This window comes from Saccopteryx bilineata, chromosome 11, assembly GCF_036850765.1.
Source record: "Saccopteryx bilineata isolate mSacBil1 chromosome 11, mSacBil1_pri_phased_curated, whole genome shotgun sequence".
Taxonomy (NCBI): domain Eukaryota; kingdom Metazoa; phylum Chordata; class Mammalia; order Chiroptera; family Emballonuridae; genus Saccopteryx; species Saccopteryx bilineata.
Window position 1 is genome coordinate 61,645,291 of NC_089500.1, and position 22,919 is coordinate 61,668,209.

Here is a 22,919-nt window from a genome sequence, read left to right on the forward strand (position 1 = left end):
CTCTCTAAAATCAATCAATAAATTAAAAATGAAATAGGAATTTTCATATTGATTATAACTATTAAGTTCACAGCAAGATTAATGAAAAATATCCCATAAGCTAGACCACTATGGTAAGATTTCAAAACATTAGAAATCTTTTTTTTATATAAAAACTAAATGCTTACAAAAAGACAAACTGACTACAAGCAATTACTCACCTAGATTCAGACTTCACATGAGCAGCAGTGGGTGTTTTAAGATACTTCAGTATCTTCACGGTTCAGAGGAAATTATTTTATATGTAGATTTCTATATCTAGCCAAGCTAACATTTAAGTTGGGGGCGGAGGGGGAATAAACTTAATTTCGGATGTGTGGTTACTAAAAACTTATCACTTACAACTTTTCTGTAAGAATCACTTGAGGAACAATTCAGACAAAATGCAAATGCATCAAAGAAATAAAAAATAGTAAATCAGCTGGCTGGTGGTGGCACAGTGGATGCTGAGGTCCCTCTTGTGGAACACCAAGGTCACCAGCTTCAGTACACTGTCATCCGGCTTGAGTGAAGGGTCTCCGGCTTGAACATAGGATCAGAGACATGATCCATGGTTGCTGGCTTGAGCACAAAGATCACCACTGGCTTGAAGCCCAAGGTCGCTGGCTTGAGCAAGAGGTCACTTGCTCTGCTGCAGCACCCCCCCCACCTCCCCAGTCAAGGCACATATGAGAAGCAATCAATGAACAACTAAGGTGCCACAACTACGAGATGATGCTTCTCATATCTCTCCCTTCCTGTCTCTCTCTCTCTCTCCCTCCCTCCCTCTCTCTCTCTCTCAATTAAAAAAATGGTAAATAAAAAATGAATAAAACTTATAATTAAGTCTAAATAAGTGTTGACAGAAAATGTCAAAAAAAAATTAATAAACAATCGCCCTGCCAGATGTTGGTTAGAGCATCATCCCAAAACTCAGAGGCTGCCAACAAGTCTACATTCCTGTCTCTCTCTCTCTCCCTTCCTCTCTCATTAAAATCAACAAGTAAAATCTATTAAAATAATAATAATAACAATCTAAAATTCAAATCGTAGATGATTTCAATGTGGAAGTTGTGGGGGTGGATGCAGTGAAGAGGGAGAAAAAGTGTATCAGAGTTCTTTCTTTCATCAGGTCAAAGAAATAGATACTAATTCTAGTCTACAGATAAAATAATATAAGTATTTAAATGCATTTAATTAACAAGTAGAGCCCTGGCTGAATAGCTCAGATGGTCAGAGCATCATCCCGAAGCACAGAGCTTACCAGTTCAATCCCTGGTCAGGGCGCACACAGGAACAGATTGATGTTCCCCTCTTTCTCTGTCTCTCTCTCTCTCTCTCTCTCTTTCTCTCTCTCCCTTTCTCACTCTCTAAAATCAATATAATAAACATTTAAAATATTTTTAAATAATTTAAAATAAATAAAATTTAACAAGTAGAAATAGTATATATATATAGTTATATATTACTAGAGGGTGACATAGAAGAGAAATAACTAATTCAACAAAAGGTAAACATACATTGTTATGTGGACAACGTCAGTCACTGAACACTGAGGGCAGAGGCTTCACTGATTCATCAACAAACAGGGAAGGCACAGGATTAGGTAGGTGTAGGCACACAGAGCTCACGCTCCCTTCTGGGCCCGGAACAAAGAAGCGAGCGCAGCATGGCGTGACTTAGGGTACTGTGCTAGGAACAAAAAACAAAGCAGGGCAAGGAAGGGATAAAAAGTAAATTGAACCTTAAAAATATCATGCTTGGTGCAAGAAGCTAGACACAAGAAAACTTGTAATATTGTGTGGTCAGTTCATATATAATGTCCAGAACAGAGGTAACTCTACAGAAACAGAAAGTAGGTAAGTGGCTGCCAGGACTAGGGACAGAGTAGAATGTGAGTAACTGCTAATGGGTACAGGTTCTGTTTTGGGTGATGGAAATATCCTAAAATAATTATGGTGCTGGTTGCACAACTCTGTGAACATATAAAAAAATAATAAATCACTTAACTGTATAAATTAAATGGAGAAATTTATGGTATATGGATTATATCTCAATAAAGATTTATTGATTGATTGAAGATTTTATTTACTGATTTTAAAGAGAAAGGGGAGAGGAAGAAGAGCAGAAAGCATCAACTCATAGTAGTTGCTTCTTTATGTGCCTTGACTGGGGCAAGCCTAAGGTTTCAAACCAGCAACCTCAGCAATCCAGGCCAATGTTTTATCCACTGCACTACCAGAGGTCAGGCTCAATACAGATTTTTCTCTTAAGCCCTGGCCGTTTGGCTCAGTGGTAGAGCGTCGGCCCAGCATGTGGAAGTCCTGGGTTCAACTGCCAGTCAGATCACACAGGAGAAGCACCCATTGCTTCTCCACCACTCCCTCTCTCCTTTCTCTCTCTCTCTCTCTCTTCTCCTCCCCTCCTGCAGCCATGGCTCGAATGGAGCAAGTTGGCACAGGGCACTGAGGATGGCTCCATGGCCTCCATCTCAGGTGCTAAAAAATGGTTCTGCCTGCAACAGAGCAAGGGCCCCAGACGGGAAGAGCACTGCCCCCTAGTGGGCTTGCCAGGTGGATCCCAGTTGGGACCCGTGCAGGAGTCTGTCTCTCCCTTTCTTCCTCTCACTGAAAAATTTTTTAAAAAAATTTTTTTTAATTTTTTTTTTTTAAGCAAGAGAGCAGAGAGAGTCAGAGAAAGAGGAGAGACAGATCGGCAGACAGGAAGCGAGAGAAGTAAGAAGCATCAACTCGTAATTGTGACACTTTAGTTGTTCACTGATTGCTTCTCATATGTGCCTTGACAGAGATGGGGCTCCAGCAAAGCCAGTGATCCCCTGCTCAAGACAGCAACCCTGGACCTAAACCAGAGACGTTGGGCTTCAAGCCATGACCTTTGGGCTCAAGCCAATGACCACAGGGTCATGTCTATAATCTCACACTCAAGCTAGCAACCCTGTGCTCAAGCTAGCGAGCCCACGCTCAAGTCAGCGACCTCAGGGTTTCAAACCTGGGTCCTCGGTGTCCCAGGTAGATGCTCTATCCACTGCACTACCTGGTCGGGTTCAATAAGGATTGTTTTTAATTTTTTTTTTATTTATTTATTCATTTTTAGAGAGGAGAGGGGGAGAGAGAGAGAGAGAGAGAGAGAGAGAGAGAGAGGAGAGACAGGGAGAGAGAAGGGGGGGAGGAGCTGGAAGCATCAACTCCCATATGTGCCTTGACCAGGCAAGCCCAGGGTTTCGAACCGGCGACCTCAGCATTTCCAGGTCGACACTTTATCCACTGCGCCACCACAGGTCAGGCAATAAGGATTGTTTTTAAAGGAACTTGGTACAGTGCTACATTAGACAGGACAATCAGGTAAGGCCAATTTATGTAAAGCAAAATAAAAATCTGTTGATGTACACATACATGTATACACATGCAGAGCAAACTGCCCCAAAGTATCTTAATACACCAGAGCCTTCCATCCATTACCACTCTCCTCCCAGTGGCAGGGGAACCCTTGAATTCCCATGAGGTCTACCTTTTTCACCATTCATTTCCCGCTCTGTGCCCAGATACCTCCAGTTCTTGCATGAACCTCACTCTTTACGCTGCTTCTAAATCCACTGATACCTTTTCCTGCTCAGATGCGGCTCTTCCTCTCTTCCTTCACTCTTGCTCACTCACTTTTTTTTTATTCACTTTAGAGAGGAGTGGAGGAGAGAGAGAGAGAGAGAGAGAGAGAAAGAAGGGGGAGGAGCAGGAAGCATCAACTCCCATATGTGCCTTGACCAGGCAAGCCAGGGTTTTGAACCGGCAACCTCAGTGTTTCCAGGTTGATGCTTTATCCACTGCACCACCACAGGTCAGGCCTCACTCACTTTTTTATTCAGTCAATACTTCTCAAGGACTTATTCTGAAGAAAATAACCCAAAGAAGACTGCAGAGTCAGAGTTTATATTGAGGTATTTACCTTGTCATTTCAATAATTTTCCATATATTTCACCTATAATGTATATATGACAAATAGAAACACTTCACACCTAGCAAACTAAAGTTTATTCTGATAACCAGGACCCATTTTTTTCATCATGAAACCATCCACTATATGTGTACCCATTACAGAGTTAAAATCCAAGTGTAAATTTAAACCAAAAAAAAACAAAACAGTTTCTCATTGGAAAATATAAACAGAATACTTTAATTTTAAAACTATATGATTTTCACACTTCTTAGGCATAAAAATGGGAGGGATAGGAATTACCTGGCTTAAAATTACAAGGAATTTTTTTTCAGTGAACAATGAATCCTTCAAAAGTAGCATATTCCAGCCTGACCAGTGGTGATGCAGTGAATAGAGGCTCAACCTAGAACACTGAGGTCTCTGGTTTGAAACCCTGAGGTTGCCAGCTTGAGTGTAGGCTCAAAGGCTTGAGTGTGGGTCACTGGCTCAGCATGAGACCTCCTAGTCAAACCACATACAAGAAGCAATCAATGAACTAAACTGAAGCAACTACAAGTTGATGCTGCTCACTCTTTCTCCCTTCTTGTCTCTCTCTAAAATCAATAAATTAAAAAAAGAAGCATACTCCAACATCATGTCACAGACAGGATAACTGATGCAGGGAGGGAAAATGACCCACTATCAAGCTATGAGCTGGAGACCAATTTTTAGCCCTCTCAAATCAAAATGAACATTGTCCCCTTAAAGCAGAGGTAGTCAACCTCTTTATACCTACCGCCCACTTTTGTATCTCTATTAGTAGTAAAATTTTCTAACCTCCCACCAGTTCCACAGTAATGGTGATTTATAAAGTAGGGAAATAACTTTACTTTATAAAATTTATAAGGCAAACTCTTTAACAGCAAGTTAAAGCATATAATAATAATTACTTACCAAGTACTTTATGTCGTATTTTCGCTGTTTGGCAGAATAAATCTTTATAAAACAACTTACTATAGTTAAATCTATCTTTTTATTTATACTTTGGTTGCTCCGCTACCGCCCACAATGAAAGCTGGGACGCCCACTAGTGGGCGGTAGGGACAAGGTTAACTACCACAGCCTTAAAGAATAGTCACCTTGGGGGTAGCACACTTACTCCAATGACCTGTCACTGCCCAATATATATAGCAATTGCCATCAGGGTCCTTGGGCATGACCCCTGGCCTAATGTGAACCAGAACTGTGATTTATATTCAAACCTCATTCTGGACCCACGAACACTGTGGTAGATTCTAGTAGCCTGTTATTAATCATCAAATCCACCCTTGAAAGACCTGCCAAAAGAAAGATTTGTGGGTTCTGATCATTTTGAGTAAAGATGATCACAACTCATATAATCTCTCAAGGGGACTAGTTTAAAAGGGATAGCATCTAAATGCCCATTTGAGTTCGAGGTTGTTTTATTTTTAATCAGCCCCATTACTTTTTAGCCACACTTCATAGTTGGGGTGGTCTCACTTCAATCATTCATGAACATGTGTGAAAAATTCTAAAAACTGAAATGCTCACACACCTTACCTAGGATTAAGTTTGCCCTTTTCTAATCCAAGAAAGAAAGGTTTACAGGCAAAGTAGTACAAGTAAGATTAGAGGAGAACATATTAGTAATGGTATAGATATAGGAGCTATCGATGACCAATGGTCCTTATTTAGTAATTCATCAAAAACCGTTAGCGAGGCCCTCTATTTAATAGCACTTACTCGATTTTTGTTATTATATGTTTATTAAAGCAGCATGTCATAGGCTGTTCTAGATAGTGTACTTTTTCTTTTGTTTGCACTGGCCATATACACCATTTCTCCCAATTAATCTGAATTAATAAGGATTGTTTAAATAAGCACCTGGCATTGGGAAGTTCATATGATACCCCTAATCAAAATGTAAAATGCAAGTGATATATGATGGCCTACATATTACACTGGTTCCAAACCTCTTCGTGCATGCGTGTATATGGGTGCATATACGTGTTGATAGTGGTAGAGAACACAAAACTAGGAGCAGGAAGGCTAGGTTCTGTTTCCGATTTGCCAAACACAGCCTTCACTTACCCTTCTGTAAAATGAGGGGTCTCTCTCAGAGGGCGACTGTAAAGATGAAGTGTGAGAACAATAGTGTAACCGGAAGATTCAGTACACATGGGAGGAAGAGCTGCCTTATTACTACTCAGTTCTATGATTTCCTCATGCCCAAAGCACTGAAAGAAAACCACTCAGCACCAGGCCTCAGCAAGGGCCTACCATAGGCCTAGCACCACACAAACACCAATGGAAGATAAAGAAAAACTGAAAGGACTTAAAGACCAAAGAGATAAAAGTGAGGGAAAGAGACGTTGACACCCTGTGCTGGCAAGGTGCTAAAGGCCTTCTGCAACTTGTGGAATCTCTGCCCAGATCCGCCACAGGGCCCAGGCCCTTGCCTTTTCTTTTACAGAAAACCCTATACGGATAGGTGATTATTATTTTCTTCATTTCACTGATAAGAGTGAGAGATCAATGAGGTAACTGAAATATAGCCAGTTGGGCAGCCAGCCCCATACTTCCTGTCTCCCACTGTCTCTCTCAGGTGATTTCCACATCAACATCAGTTCCTATCTACTGACGATCCACTGTACATCAGGTCCTTAGAACTAGGGTATCTGCAGGTGAAGCAGATTAAAAGCACTGGCATTATGTGCCCAAGGCCTATGTGGCAAAGCCAAGATTTTAATCAGCCGCTGGGCTCTAACACTGGCCCCCTTTCCACTGTCTTTCCACTTACATGCTGCCTCAGGGCTTCCAGAAAACTTGGAAGGCAAGGCTTATTTTGCAATGTGAATGGCTGTCATTGGTACCAAGAACAGATTTCTTAGGACAACCAACATGACCTAGAACTTCTCTCTTACTTAACAGTCTTTTTGCTATCTCCAATCAAAACTTGAAAAAGTCAACCCAATTTTATCCAAATAGGAACAGCTAGACCTTTGGGTGGAAGAGCTATGGATGCAAAAAACTGTTTCCTTTTACCCATCCCTGTCCCCTCTTTTGGAACTGCCACAAAACAACAATAACTGTAGGGCCAAGGAAAGCTTTAGAGCTAAGGCTGAACATACTGCAGTCTGGAGGCCCAAGCCCAACAGACTTTAGCTCTGTTAATGAGAGATCCAGCAGCATTCTCAACAAAGGGAGGATAACCTGATAGCTGAATAAATGGGGCACAATTTCTTTTAATGTTTATTTTATTGATTTTAGAAAGAGAAAAAGGAAAAGAGAGACAGGAACATCAATCTGTTCCTGTATGGGCCCTGACCAGGGATCAAACCAGCAACCTTTGCGCCTCGGAACTGCTCTAATCAACCAAACTATCTGGCCAGGACAATGAAGTACAATTTTACAAGGGTAACCTCTATGTATAACCCTGAGGCCTGTGTCCCCAGTGATCTGCAAAAACGAGTTTACATAACGGGCCTTTGTGTTGTCCCAGTTAAGAGTGAGTAGAGAAGCAATAAGAATGTTTTAAGGGTTTAGAACTGACTGAAATTTCCTGGGAACAGTGAGGTTGGGGAGAAGTAAGATGTGGGTGAAAGGCAGGTTAAGCAATAATCTGTCTAAGCATTAATGACCTAAAGGTTATTATGCTCAGTGAAATAAGTCAAACAGAGAAAGACAAATACCACAGGATTTCACTTATATTTGAAATCAAAAGAACAAAATAAATGAACACACAAAATAGAAACAGATGCACAGACACAGACTGACTGATAGTTGCCAGAGGAGAAGAGAGGAGAGGAAAGTTGGGGACTGGGTAAAAAAGGTGAAAAGAACAGAAGTACCAATTCGTAGTTACAAAATAGCCAGGGGATGTAAAGGACAGCATAGGGTATATTACAGGTGAGCGGGCCAGGTGGCGGCTGGTAATACTGGGGAGAACACTTTCTAAAATATATGACTGTCTAACCACTATGCTATACATCTGAAACTAATACAAAATAATACTGAATATAAACTATAATTGAAAAATAAGGCCCCAGCCAGTTAGCTCAGTCAGTTAAGAGCATCATCCCAAAATGACAAGATTGTGGGTTCGATCCCCTATCAGGGCACAGCCGGGAAGCAACCAAAGAATGCATGACTAAGTGGAACAACAAACGAATGCTTCCTTTCTGCCTCCCCTCCTCTCTCTTCCTCTGTCTCTCTAAAAATCAGTAAAAAATTAAGCCCTGGCTGGATAGCTCAGTTGGTTGGAGCGTCATCCCAGAGCATGGAGGTTGCTGGTTCAATTCTCCAGTCAGGACACATACAGGAGCAGTTTGATGTTTCTGTGTGTGTGTCTCTCTCTCCCCCTGCCTCTCTCAAAAAGAAAGAAAATAAAAAGAAAATTTTAATTAGAAAAAAATAAAATAATGCCCTGGCTAGTGGTGCATTATCAGGGGTCCCCAAACTTTTTACACAGGGGGCCAGTTCACTGTCCCTCAGACCATTGGAGGGCTGCTACATACAGTGCTCCTCTCACTGGCCACCAATGAAAGAGGTGCCCCTTCTGGAAGTGTGGCGGGGGCCGGATAAACGGCCTCAGGGGACCGCATGCGGCCGTTTGGGGACGCCTGCATTAGACAGAGCATTGTCCCAGCAACCAAGGTCACTGGTTTGATCCCAAGGTTGCTGGCTAGATCCCAAGGGTGTCAGTTCAAATCCCAGTCAGGCCCCGATCCCAAAGGTGCCAGCTCAATCCCGAAAGCACCAGCTAGAACCTAAGGGCACTGGCTTGACCTCAAGACCACTGGTTCAAGCCTCCATTAGGGGACGTATGAGAAACAATTAAGGGTACACAACTAAATGGAACGAGTTGATACTTCTTTCTCTCTCAAAAAAAAATTAATTAAATAAAATTTCCAACAACCCAAAGAAATAGGCCGACTAAAGATCATTATTCCCATTTCACAAATGAGGAAGCCTGGGGCCCTAAGAAGGGAAAAGGAACTGGCCACAGTTGTGGTGGGGGTAGGAATAAAACCAAGACCTTCAGACTCTTAATCCAGTGTTTTCATTTGAACTCCACAATCTGAAAGACTCAACACTCAGATTCACTCTCAAAGTTCAGTCAGCATAGCCAGAGCAAAAGGAAGCCATATGGGTTAGGGCCTAGGAACCAAACACACGTCCAGAGCCTTAGTAACCAGCACAGCAGGCTATGTGAGCTGTTTGGGTCTACCGGCATGATCTGTTAGCTGAACATGTTTACCCTAAAATTCCTTGGGGTTTCAATCCTTATAACTAAAAAACTATAAAATGCCTAAGTCCACATTCTTCTCTCAAAGTGCATGGCCACAACTGCACTTTTACTAGATTCATTAACTTGCAGGATCTCAGCATCATCATTATGAACTCAGAGGGACTTGGAAGGGTGGTCAAGTGTAAAAAAAGCACTGGGCTTACAATCCAGGCTGACTGGGTTTGAATCCTGGTTTTGCCACTGACTTGTATGTCGCCTTGGGCATGCTGCTCATTTCACTTATTTTGGCCTCAGTTTCCTCTCTATAAGTAAAAGTCAATTAACATACATGTATTAAACACCATCTGTCTAACACTGTTATAGGTGCAGGGATTCACTAAGAATGCAAGGCAGACTGGATCCCTGAGCTTTCAAGAGACTAAAATCTGTACAGGGGAGACCAGCAAACAATGTTATTTCAAGTCTTTGTAAATACTATGAACTTACCCTTGAACTTATCCCATAATGGGAAAGAGGGTCTAGGAGGCCAGGGAAGCCCTCTCTGAAGAGGTGGTATTCTCAACAAAAGTTGAGACTTTAACAGTACTAACAGAAATTATGACTTAACAGTCCCAAGCGGATCCCCTTGGGACAGAGAATGACAGGCAGGGACAAAAATACAAAGGGCCTGAAGCAAGCATGGTTGAAGGACAGAAGGAGCTATGAGGCAGGAGAGTAGTGAGCAAGGGACATAGAGATATAGATGAAGTTGGCAAGGCAAGCCGAGCCCATTTCTTCAGGTAAGGGTTGCAGATGTTACTCTGGTTGCAATAGGAAACAACTATCGAAATAAAGAGGTTTAATTAGATCTGTGATGCTTCTAACTTTTTTTATTTCTTTTATTTATTTTTACAGAGACAGAAAGTCAGAGAGAGAGAGATAGATACGGATAGACAGACAGGAATGAAGAGAGATGAGAAGCATCAATCATCAGTTTTCGTTGCAACATCTTAGTTGTTCATTGATTGCTTTCTCATATGTGGGGCCTTCAGCAGACAAAATAACCCCTTGCTGGAGCCAGCAACCTTGGGTCCAAGCTGGTGAGCTTTTTGCCCAAACCAGATGAGCCCACGCTCAAACTGGCGACTTTGGGGTCTCAAACCTGGGTCCTCCACATTCCAGCCCAACGCCCTATCTACTGCGCCACTGCCCAGTCAGGCTAACTTTTTTTATTTTTTAACAGCAGAACTCTTTAGTCAAATTAAAACAAGTGGACCTCAACAGAAAACTAAATAAGGAAGTATTGTTCTGGATGTGTGAGAAGCTAGTTAAGGCTCTTCTGAACCTGTGCTGTCATGGCCTTCTCTCTTCACCTCACTACATCCCCAAGCACTAGAGTTTAGAGGAGCTGGAAAACCACTAGGTGATCTATCTCTAAGATTCCTTATGCTCTAACAAAAGCCAGCATTACAAATGAAAGGAAGTTTAAGAGATCACACTGGATGCTTGCTGGATCCAGGACAGACCCTGGAAGGCTTTTAAACGAAATTCCTGATGTGGACATGCTTCTGCAGAAACAATAAAATACAGCTCATCAAAGATTTCAGTTAAAATCACATTGCTGAAACTATAGGGACAGAAAACAGACCAGTGGTTGCCAGAGGCTAAGGTGAAGGGAGGACAGTAACACAAAAGGATTCAAGGGGACGTTCTGGGTTGCTGGAAGTATTCTATACCATGATTGTGACAGTGGTTACGGAACTATATACATTTGTCAAGGTTCACAGAACTGTACACCTGAAAATGGGTGAAGTTTACTGCATGTATGTTAAACTTCAATAACCCTATGTTTTTTAATTATATTGCTGTGAGACACCTCAATTATTTTATAGATAAGAAGACAGTCTCTGAGAAAGGAAAAATGACTTGACTTGCTCCTGATGAGTCAGTAGAGCCCAGAAATCCTGACTTCAGAGAATGTCCCTTACCCACTACTGCTTAGTTTTAATTCAGAGCCTCTTCAGGACTCTCGGCTTCAGGTTTCTGTGACTGCAAAATGAGGAGGTAAATAACTGCCAAAAGCTTTCCCATTCCAAGCAATCGGGTTCCAAGGAGAAGGGAAAAGCCCTCAATGCTCTGAAGTCAGAAAAACTGTAAGAAAAATTCCCATCTCTGTCACTTACTAGCTATGTGCTCCAGGACAAGCCTTTACTGAGTGAGAAGGGGCTAATAAGAACACATCTGTAAAATAGCTGGCACAAAAGGCTCTCAAGAAGGACAATGATTATAATTAGTAAGGGTTTTACCACACCTATACTGTTCTCCCATTCCCAGTCCCACCCAGCTGCCTCCTAAGAATAATCTGGAGATGACCATAAGGAAAAGAAATCATGAACTGCCCACTCTGCATTGCATAACCTGTGCTCGGGTACACAGTACAAGGGGCACAGGTTGTTATCTCGCCAGGTAAACAGGAACACCCTGCACCCTTCTTGACCGCCATCAGCACGGGCCACCACAAACAATGGAGTGGGAGCCGACTAACAGCTTGCAACACCACTGCTGATTATGCCTATATTTTAACACACCACTTTCCCTGTGGCTTCTGACATCATCACAGAGCACAAACTCACCCAGGGATATATTCCACCCATCCCACAGCCTTCCCTGCTCACCTGCTCTAAAGGAGAGATGGTCCCAAATAATGACTCAGTGCTACCTGCCATACCTTGCTCTTTTTTTTCCCCCTACTTCAAGGAGACCCAAAACACACAGAAACCCAAAAGACTATTAAAAAACAAAAAACAAAAAACCCTTCAAGCAGGTAGTTTCTGCTTCCACTGGCTCACCCGCACTAGATGCGCTGTGGTCGTGTAAAGGCTGTTGGCTTACTTTCTGTCCATAAAGGGGAAGGAGGGAGGCAACACTGAGAAATTATCCAACTTTTGCAGGAAAAAAGAGCTAAGTATCTGGGCCAAAGGCAACCAAGAGCAGGCCACTGCAGACCAAGGAGGCAGAGCCCCAGAGGGCTCAACAACTCCAACTGCCCCGGCTCAACTTCTTGAAAACACGGAGATAACACTTGGCCTCTACTACCCCTGCCCGGTGCTCTTAAGAGTTATGCTGGAGATCATGTGAACTGAAAACCATGAAAGAACGAAAAAGACTTCTGTTAAGTAAAGTTACTGAGCAAGAAAGAACAAAGCTCTGTCCTGGCCTCGGTCTCCGTTAAAGAGAGAGGGCCGAGACTCAGGTTAAGAAATTCTGATTCATTAGTCACAAATATTATTATCAAACCATTGCCAGAACACTGCGGCAACTTCATCCTGATGCTTCTATTCGGAGCCATTGCCAGAGATGGGTTCCCTCCCCTACCTTTCCGGTATCTGAAATGTTCAGTTTCTATAAAACCCCAGCAGGGGGAGGGGACCAGCGCCGGCCTTAGCCGAGTAAAGTTCCACCACCAGGTCCACAAAGAGACTACAGAGAGGCGTGGCCAGGCCGGAAATTCTGACAAGAAGTTTGGGCCCTCCGGTGCTAGGAGCAACTACTTCCTGATCCCTCCTAGTCGCTGGGCGGTTTCGTTTTCTGGCCGGGCCCCCACCCCAGGGCCGAACTTGGGACTTCGAGCGCGGTGGGGAAGAATCGGGGAGGCCAGCCGTCCGTCCGTCCCGGGCACTCTGAGGAGGAGCCCAGGGGCGAAGGGAAGGCTGCGAGCCCTCAAGGGCTCAGCCTCCTCCGCACTCCCCCCCGCGCGCGCGCGCACTCCCCAAGGCCGGAGCTTCGCGGACTGAACCTGGCTCGGACCACAAGGCCCAGGCCTGCCCCGACAGAAGAAAGAAAAAGGAAAAGCGAAAGGGATTGACCAGACACCTCAGAACCATCTTGGCCGCTAGCTAACGGAGGGACCAGGAAAATCCCTGCCCCCTCTGAGGGAGCGCCTTCCGGAGGTCCTGGCCGCCCCCACCGCCCGGGCTGCGCAGTGGGCGACGAGGGCCAGGCCACCCCGGCCCGGGGACCCCAGGCCGGGCCTCCCACCTTGACCCGCTTGCCCTGGATCTCCAGCGTCTTCATGGTGAAGTCGACGCCGATGGTACTGCTCTGGCGCTCCGAGAAGGCGCCGGTCTTGAAGCGCTGCACCACGCACGTCTTGCCCACGCTCGCGTCGCCCACCAGCACCAGCTTGAACAGGAAGTCGTACTGCTCGTCTGGGTCCCCCGGGCCCGGCCCCGCCATGGCTTCGCGTAACCGAGGCCGGTGCTCCGGACGCTGGGGGCAGCCTGGGCTCTCGGAAGCTGCCGGCGCCAGGCGACGTGGAGCTGCCCCAACACCTGAAGCAGGGACGCCTCCAACCACCGACCTAGGCCCGCCCCGGCCGGCCCTCCGCCCCGCCCGGACCAACCCAAAGCTCGCCGGTTCGGCTCCTCCCTGACTCCCCTAGCCCCGCCCTCCTAGGAGCTCGCCGCTGGCTCTTGGTTCCGCGCCAGATCAGACCCGCCCTCAGGTCCGCCCTCAGCACCGACGACAGCACCGCCCACAGCCCGACTCCGCCCTCAGCACCTCTCAGCACCGTCCACATCCCTATTGGCCCCACCCGTTGCCACGCCCCCTATTTATCCCGCCCTCTGCACCGCCCCACAACTACTGACCCCCTCAGACCCTGCCTTTTTTTTTTTTTTTTTTTTAATTCATTTTAGAGAGGAGAGGGTGAGAGAGAGAGGAGAGAGAGAGAGACAGAAGGGGGGAGGAGCTGGAAGCATCAACTCCCATATGTGCCTTGACCAGGCAAGCCCAGGGTTTTGAACCGGCAACCTCAGCATTTCCAGGTCGACGCTTTATCCACTGCGCCACCACAGGTCAGGCCAGACCCTTCTTCAGTTAAGCTGCTCTCCCTCCCCTCGACTCCAGCAGCTGTCCAGCACCTCCCGTCCTGCCTCCCCTTCCCCCAGGCCTGGCCAGCCTGCCTGTGCTCGCCTACATGCTGCTCCTGCAGACCCAGGCGCAGAAGCAGGCTCGTGGGAATGATAGGGTCTCAGGGCCTGCAGGCCTGGGGTCCTGTTAACCCAGCACTTGGTCCCAGAATATCCTTCTCTAGAGTGGATCACTGTGGAAGGGGACAACTATAGTGCTCACACTTAAAAGGGCTGACGATGCAGAACCCTCTAACAGAGGATAGGATATGGTAGCATTTCCCCACACTGAAGAAGCGAAAAGGCCTGGCAGCACACTACAAGGGAAAAGGGAGGAGTCTACAGTGAGGCCAGAAATTAAGTTGACTACAAAACCGTGAAGGAGGCCAGATTACTTGTGGAAAGGAACCTGAAAGCTGTGGCTCAAGATGACCTTCCAGGAGTCTGGGGAGAGGAGAATTAAGGAGCCCCATTTGGTGGAAGGCTAAGCCAGAAAAAGGAATTGAGAGATTACAACTTCAAAAGACAGCCTAGTGGTTAAAGCAGCTTCCCAAATGTCTCAGAATAGGCTGGTTCAGTTGGTGTTGTTTGGTTTGGGGAACTAACCCAGCTGAAAAGCACCAAAGATTGACCTGAGCAAAGGAATAAGGGAGGTGGGTGAACAGTTCTGTAGGACAGAGCAGCTCCCAAGATGGCCCTGTGAACAGGGATCCTCAGAGAAATAATATTCAAACATCTGTAAGAAGCTTAATATAGATTAAGTAGAACCTATTTTCCAAAGTGCTTTCCAGCTCTCAGGATGGAAAGGAATTAAGAACACTCCTGCCCTCTTCATACAACAAACACCCTTAGTAAAGAGGCAACAGCAGTGCAACTCTAATTTAATTCAATATGTTTAATTAATGCCTGCCATGAGTCTGGTATTGTTCTGGGGTCTTGGAATTTACCCATGAACAAAGCAGACAAAAATCCATACATCCCCCAGTAAAAAAGGGAAGAGGGCCTCCTTATAGCTTAAGGAGACCACAGACAGCAAGCCCACCAGAACCAGTACCCTGCGGACCTCTCAGCAGTTTTATTGGCCAAGTGTGGAAGAGACTAGATAAAGAGGCAAAGGTAGACCCATGGTAAAGGTGGAAGAGTTATTGCTTCTGGAAGGTTTGAATTCCACTGCCATGGGAAATATCCAGCAGTACTAGGCAACCCCAAAGTGCCATGAAAAAGCAATTCTGGGAGCACAGCTTTGGTATGTCAGACACAAGCAAACAGCTGGAGCAGCAGGAAAAACCTTCCATTCGAAAGGAGTAGCAGATGGAACGGAATGGGGTTGGCTTTGGGAAGGTGGGGCATGTCAAAGCCCATAATCCCAGAAAACAGCGTCTACCTCCAGCTCAGAGTGGCTGCCCAAAGCACGAGGTGGAGAGGAGAAAGGTAAAGATGAGTCCAGGAGCTGAGGAATGTTGAGAGTTGTTGGATGGGGTGGACAAGAGGTTGGATAGCCAAACTACTCTTTACATTGGCGTTGCCTGGAATTAGTTTAGGATAGGGTGGTGCATGTTGGTCTTGGCACGGATTTGCCAGAGAGCCCACCCACCACTTTTATTTGTGGGGTGATATAAATGTTCTAAAACTAGACTGTCGTGCCTGACCAGGTGGTGGTGCAGTGGATAGAGCATCGGACTGGGATGCGGAAGGACCCAGGTTCGAGACCCCGAGGTCGCCAGCTTGAGCGATGGCTCATGTGGTTTGAGCAAAGCTCACCAGCTTGGACCCAAGGTCGCTGGCTCCAGCAAGGGGTTACTCTGTCTGCTGAAGGCCCGTGGTCAAGGCACATATGAGAAAGCAATCAATGAACAACTAAGAAGTCACAACGAAAAACTAATAATTGATGCTTCTCATCTCTCTCCATTCCTGTCTGTCTGTCCCTGTCTATCTCTGCCTCTGTAAAAATAAATAAATAAATAAAAATTAGTGTTTAAAACTAGACTGTCGTGTTTTATCACTCAGGAAATTAATCAAAATACTTAAATTGTACATTTATGATAGTGCACAAATTATACCTCAATGAAACAGTAAACAAACAAAAAAACAACCCTGCATTTCCTCTCTTAGTGGTAAATTCCTGCATAGCACAGTGGCATTTTATCTAAAATTGAATTATGCTTGTTTAAAATAAAGCAATTCAAAAACATATGTGATGTCTCAATGCCCCAAATTTTAAATAACATACATCTCAATTTTTTTAAAACGTATCAAAAATTTAACATTCCTAAGTGAATTTAACATACTTGAGTGAATTTTAACTGTGCCATTGCCACATGGTGGCACTATCCTAGCTGAAACAGCTGTAGCATGTGCTGTAACCCTTGTTCTGTGGATCAGAACTTCAAGTGGTTAGAGACAAGTGCCATCCTTCTCCTCCTTTCTCCCTCACTTTCCTCCTTTCCTTCCCTCTTTCTTTCTACACTCACCATTGTTACAACCTCTTACAAAAGCATTCATCCATATTTTTTTGTTTGTTTGGCAGTGCCCAGACTACTGCTGGTAATGTGCCTGCACTTATAAATAAAGACGAAAAACACAATGAGAGGACCAGACACCAGACATGATACCCTATGTTCTTCCTACAGAAGAGTGCTTGATGCAAAATATTAGACCAAAGTAGCAAGAAAGCAAACTAGGCCACAGCAGTTGTAGATTTAGGTGCCCTGGGTTAATGCTGGCTGAGGTCCGGGAAGTCTCCTCCCAGGCAGCCCTCAGCTTACCTGGTGGTGAACGGAACTGCAGCCACCCCACTCTCCTCTCCCTGAAATCCAAAGTGTCATAAACATGAGCCAAATGATCCCAGCCCTCCCTGTTCTGTTGTTAGTACCCATCTCATACGTGAGGCTCTGATGGAAAATACAAAGTTATCTGGCTCCCTCCACTCCGTTGTGCCCTGCCACACTCACTACTGCCCTCAGACACAGAGCAGTGCCATCTATCGCCCAGAGACAGCTCTAGCTTCCTCCCCTCTCAGCTTCTGGCTGGCCCCATAGCCCCCTACCATCCCTCCAAAGGGGCCTGCTCTTACCTGGCTGTGCCCCTGCTCAGACTTCATTGACAAGCCCAGACCCTCCAAAACACACATATGTTCAAGGCCCACTTTACCTCATCTGGTCCCAAAGTCACCTGGTCTCCTTCCATGAAGCCCCCCCCTCTATTTCCCAGGCCCTCAAATTTGCCAGTGTGGGGGGTTCAGAACAAGCCACCTCAAGATGTCTTAGTGGTATACAATTACTTTGAGCTAAAAACAATTTTAGCATCAGGCTCAGAAGAAACTTCTGCCCTTCCCTTTAACTACCTACAGCTTGAACCAGGGGCCTTGCCCATAATAAGAGATTATTAGACATAACTTCTTTTGACCTATTTATAGGTCAGGGGAACTTGTTTACTAAATATCTGGACTTCCCATCCTGCAATGATCCACTGAAGCCCCCTGGGATGAAGGCACCTTACCTCATCCCAGCTCAGGATGTCTTAAACTTGCATGTTCCCTTTCTATCCCTGAACCTCGCCTGCATGTGGGGGTCCCTCTCGTGTATGAAAGGTTCCCATACATATGTACATATTAAATTTAGATATTTTCGCCCAACTGGTGGTAGTGAAGTGCATACAGTGCCAACCTGGGATGCTGAGGTCCCAGGTTTGAAACCCGAGGTCACTGGTTCGAGTGCAGGCTCAGTAGCTTGAATGCAGGGTTGCAAGCTTGAGCGTGGGATCATTTATATGATCCCATGGTCACTGGCTTTAGCCCAAGGTTGTTGGCTTGAGGTCATGGTCACTAGCTCAGCTGGAGCCCTCCAGTATAGACATGTATGAGAAGCAATCAATGAACAACTAAAGTGACGCAACTACGAGCGGATACTTCTCCTCTCTCTCCCTCTCTTTTCCTTATCTCTCTCTCTCTTGCAAAAAAAATTTTTTTTTAATTAGTCATTTTCTTTTGCTAAGCAGTCTCAAATCTAATGATTATTAGACCACCCGGAAGAACTTTGAGGGTAGAGAAAAGTTGGTTCCTTCCCCACACCAATTTTCACAGAATCCTACATGGCCCAGCCAGAAAGACCTGGGAGTTGATCTGCCCTTCTTGGAAACCCAGGCTCAGTGACTTTAGAAACTCTGTAGTACAGTGTCAACCCTACAGGATACATTACCTCTAGGGTTTTTGGGGGGAGGGTGTGGTTAAAGCCATAGGGAAGATGTGAAAATGCCTGAAGGGCCAGGGTGCCACTCCCAGTCTCCCAGTAGGCCTGTCTCATTAGCCAGGCAGTGCCAGCTGGAAGGACTGATGACCCTAGCTGGGATCCTGATGCATGAATGTGAGCAGGGGTGAGAACCCCACCCAGTTCTCCCTTGGGGCTTTAGGGGAAGTAGTAAGATGCTACGGTTCTCTTCTCCAGGACAACTGTGGAGGATGCAATGGGAATAGGCAGTCAATGAGGCAACACCAGCCCTTTGCTTCTCCATGGCAAGCCTGCCCCTTTCACAGCAGCCTGGACTCTGGAGCAAAGACAAAGCTTTTTCTCTTTTCCTTGTTTATTTTATTTTTTCTTTTCTTTCATTTTTCTGAAGCTGGAAACAGGGAGAGACAGTCAGACAGACTCCCGCATGTGCCCGACCGGGATCCACCCGGCACGCCCACCAGGGGCGACGCTCTGCCCACCAGGGGGCGATGCTCTGCCCATCCTGGGCGTCGCCATGTTGCAACCAGAGCCACTCTAGCGCCTGAGGCAGAGGCCACAGAGCCATCCCCAGCGCCCGGGCCATCTTTGCTCCAATGGAGCCTCGGCTGCGGGAGGGGAAGAGAGAGACAGAGAGGAAAGCGCGGCGGAGGGGTGGAGAAGCAAATGGGCACTTCTCCTGTGTGCCCTGGCCGGGAATCGAACCCGGGTCCTCCACACGCTAGGCCGACGCTCTACCGCTGAGCCAACCGGCCAGGGCCTATTTTTTATTTTTTTTACACAGTCTTTTTTTTAAAAAGAAAGATTTTATTTATTCATTTTAAAGAGAGTAGAGAGAGAAAGAGGGGGGAGGGACAGGAAGCATCAACTCCCATATGTGCCTTGACTGGACAAGCCCAGGGTTTCGAACAGACGACCTTAGAGTTCCAGGTCAATGCTTCATCCACTGCGCCACCACAGGTCAGGCTCTTTTCCTTGTTTATTAATTGTCCAAAGCAGGAGCATGTATAGTGAAGTCAGGGGGCAGAAAGCAGGGGGCAGAAATGCAGGGGAAGGAGAGCAGTCTGAGGTCTGGTTGGGGCCTCAGACAAGAAGATGGATGTGTTCGACTTAGAGGAGCAGTGGGGTAGGGAAGGAAGTCCATGAAAATATATATACAGCCTGACCTGTGGTGGCACAGGGGATAAAGTGTCGACCTGGGAATGCTGAGGTTGCTGGTTCGAAACCCTGGGCTTGCCTGGTCAAGGCACATATGGGAGTTGATGCTTTCTGCTCCTCCCCTTCTCTCTCTCTCTCTCTCTTGCTCTCTCTCTAAAAAAAAACTAAATAAAGTTTTTAAAAAATTAAAAAAAAAAAGAAAGAAAAAATATATACAGAAAGTTACCATTTTGGAATCTTCAGACAATGCCAAAGCTAATGCAAACCATGAAACAGGTTTGGTCAAAGAATGCTGGTTCTGTCACCTCTGAGCAATGAGCTGAACCAAGGTGAACATACCCCACCAGTGCTCATACCGACCAAGCCAATTCAGACTTTCCAGCTACTCCTGGCCTGGGGTAGGAGCCCAGCAGAGATCTGATTTCTGGGGTCTCTGGCAGACAAGTAGCAAGGGACTGTGGGGCAGGAAGAAGACTGGGATGGAGTCCCATCTCTGCCAGGGAAAAGAGCAGGATGTCAGAGTAGGAGCTTCTGTACTCAGGACCTCAAATTCCTCAGACACAGGACACTAACGCCTGTCCTATCTGCACCCAGGGAAGCCACAGTGAGATCCTGGGTGGGGAGGGGTTTTGTAAACTAAAGGGCTCCTGTTTCTGTTTCTGTTTCTGTCGCAGGTGGTTTAGAAAGCTGCTGAATTCCATTGACTGAAAGAGAAAGGCCTGGAGCCCTGAAATTTCCAGGCGGGCCACACTCCGGGCTCTCACCAACCGCTTTTACCAGGGAGAAGAAACTCCTCTTGTCTGAATTTTCTGCTCTCGTTGAATGCAAGGGAGTCCCAAGCCCCCATGTGCCCCTTGAAACAAAAACCCATAACTGGGTCTATTAGAGCTGGGCACCCCACACCGGTCCCAGAGGCTCCGATGTGGGTCAGGCTGTCCTGAGCTTTCTTTCCTCTGTACAGACCCCAGGGCAATCTCACAGGTCCTGACCTGGACTTTTGAGCAGGGAAACTGAGGCCAGGAACCCAGAGGGACTTGCTCAGTGTCCCCAATGAATTTGCTCCTGTGGCCCCTAGCTCAGGCCGGGGCTGGGCTAGGTGCTGGGTCCCAGAGCTCAGTCTGACCTTGCTCTGCCCCCAAGACCTCCACTCCCAGCACTCTGACCTCAACCCCTATCTGCACCCTGCACACATATCCCCAGGGGCTCAGCTGGGAGGGGAGGGGTAACCAGCATTTCCTTCAGAGAAGCCAGGACCCAGGGTGCCCCTGCCCCAGTTATGTCCCTTCTCCCCCTCATAGCTGTGAAGTCCCTTCTCCTTCACCTTACCCATAGAGCCACTCTCCATCCCACCCAGCTTCTTCCCAACCTCTGACCTGGCTCCTGCCTCCACCTGACTACAGGTCACACACTCACCAGGTCACCCCCTTCCTCAGACCTCTGCACGGCTCCCTGCTACCTGTCTCTTTCAAGAGGGCCGCTGGGACCACCCACTCCCAGACACTTGCCCACCTCTGGCCACACATGACTGCCATTTCCAGAACGTGCTGCTCCCAGGCAGGCTGACCGTCCCCAACCCACCTGAAGAAGCAAGCCCCCTGCTCTGTAACGGGCTTCTCCAGGCAGGACTTTCTGTTCACAAACAGCCTGAGGTGGGCCCTGATCCAAAGGACAACCTCCTGGTCCTGACACTGACTCCCAGACACTCCGGGGACCCCTCTGAGCATGGGGAGGTCCCCTGCCACTGCCTTAGAGGCTGCAGCCTCTGCTGTCGGGTCTTCCCACTGCAAAGAAAAGACCCAGCTTGGATGGCAGGTTTAGATCCAACTGGTGCTTCCTGGGCATCGACAGTGTACTGTCACACATGCCACTTACAGTAGGGACGGTTCTGCCCACGGACCTCATCTAGACAGAACCCGGAGTGGGTCCCAGCTATTCCACACCTGGGCTGCATGTTTTGGGACTCTCCCCTGCAGTGATTCTGAACCTCACATTCCAGTGCAACCATCACCTCAGTGCAGAAAACAATACGCTGCAGACACCAAGGTTTTCCCCTTCATATAAAAATCTTTAATAAAAATAGCTTTCCACAGAACCATTCATAAAACAGAAGTAACAATTTCTTGCCACATGGGCAGGAGAAAATGAGGCAGGCCAAGTGGGCCACAGAGAACTGTGCCAGGCCCAAAAGGTACAAGTGTGGCTGGCTATTGACACGTTTCATTTTTCAAGAGGTGTTACAAATAATGTCTTTTTAGGAAAAACTGCATTTTTTTTTTTTTTTACAAGACAGAGAGAGAGTCAGAGAGAGGGATAGATAGGGACGGACAGACAGACAGGAACAGAGAGATGAGAAGCATCAATCATTAGTTTTTCGTCGCGACGCCTTAGTTGTTCATTGATTGCTTTCTCATATGTGCCTTGACCGTGGGGCTACAGCAGACCGAGTAACCCCTTGCTCAAGCCAGCAACCTTGGGTCCAAGCTGGTGAGCTTTTTGCTCAAACCAGATGAGCCTGTGCTCAAGCTGCCGACCTCGGGGTCTTGAACCTGGGTCTTCCGCATCCCAGTCCGACGCTCTATCCACTGTGCCACCACCTGGTCAGGCTAAAAACTGCATTTTTTAAATGGTGGTCACTTATTGATCACCCTCCCCACCAAATGACAGAAGGCTAAGTAAAACACAGGCTGCCAGCAGCCTGTTTTACACACTCAAGATAAAAATAAGCGGTTTATAGAGTAGAAAGTAATTTGTACAAAGGTGACAGCTGAACTGTTAGTATGTAGACAGCCTGCCAGGGAGGGATGGGACAGACGTCTTCCCTGAGATAAGTAGATGAAATGAGAACAGAATGAACAGTAAGAAGTGGCAGGAAGCCCCGCAGCACTGGCCAGCCAGTCAGTAGTCCCAGGAGAGCAGAGCACTGTGAGTAATGCAAGGACCAGCTGAGGCTGAAGAACTCCCCGCAGACTTCCAGCCCCCAAAGAGAGCCCTCACTCAGCCCTAATAGCCCATCAGTCTTTTGGCCTCTTCACTCTGAGCCTGCAGGGTCTCGCTTGCATACTTCTGAAGGAGTTCCATCTTCTTCCTTCGCACAAGTGCCTCCTCAATCTGTGAATAAAGAGAGTAAAGGGCTCATGCAACCCTCCTTGGTAAGGTCTTCTATACCCTGCCAGAACCTAGGTAGGAATGAGTCCCCGTGCAGGAGGCCACTAAGGAGCTCAATACCGCGAGCGGTCGCAAAGGTCCCACTCTCTCCCACTGGAAGCATGTGAACAACAGAATGTTTGTCAGTTTCTTCTAAAGCAAACAAAATCCTGCCTTCTCTAGGTTCCACAGCTAATATGAGCACCATTGTCATGTGGTCTGGACTCAAGAGCTGCCCAAATAGATAGATAAAAACCCAAAACAGTAAAGTACTCAATGGACTCT

At 46.5% G+C, this 22,919-nt stretch overlaps 2 protein-coding genes across 2 annotated transcripts in view; both read right to left on the reverse strand.

Annotated features, from left to right (window-relative positions):
• RAB43 (RAB43, member RAS oncogene family) overlaps positions 1-13,590 on the reverse strand; it is a 64,452-nt gene extending 50,862 nt beyond the window's left edge. Inside the window, exon 1 of the mRNA XM_066246893.1 lies at positions 13,238-13,590. Within this exon, the coding sequence (XP_066102990.1) occupies positions 13,238-13,435 (198 nt within the window). The 5' untranslated portion in view covers positions 13,436-13,590. The remainder of the gene's footprint in view (positions 1-13,237) is intronic.
• Positions 13,591-19,120: 5,530 nt separating this feature from the next.
• The window catches only part of ISY1 (ISY1 splicing factor homolog), a 47,942-nt gene continuing 44,143 nt past the window's right edge, over positions 19,121-22,919 (reverse strand). Inside the window, exon 11 of the mRNA XM_066246892.1 lies at positions 19,121-22,598. Within this exon, the coding sequence (XP_066102989.1) occupies positions 22,491-22,598 (108 nt within the window). The 3' untranslated portion in view covers positions 19,121-22,490. The remainder of the gene's footprint in view (positions 22,599-22,919) is intronic.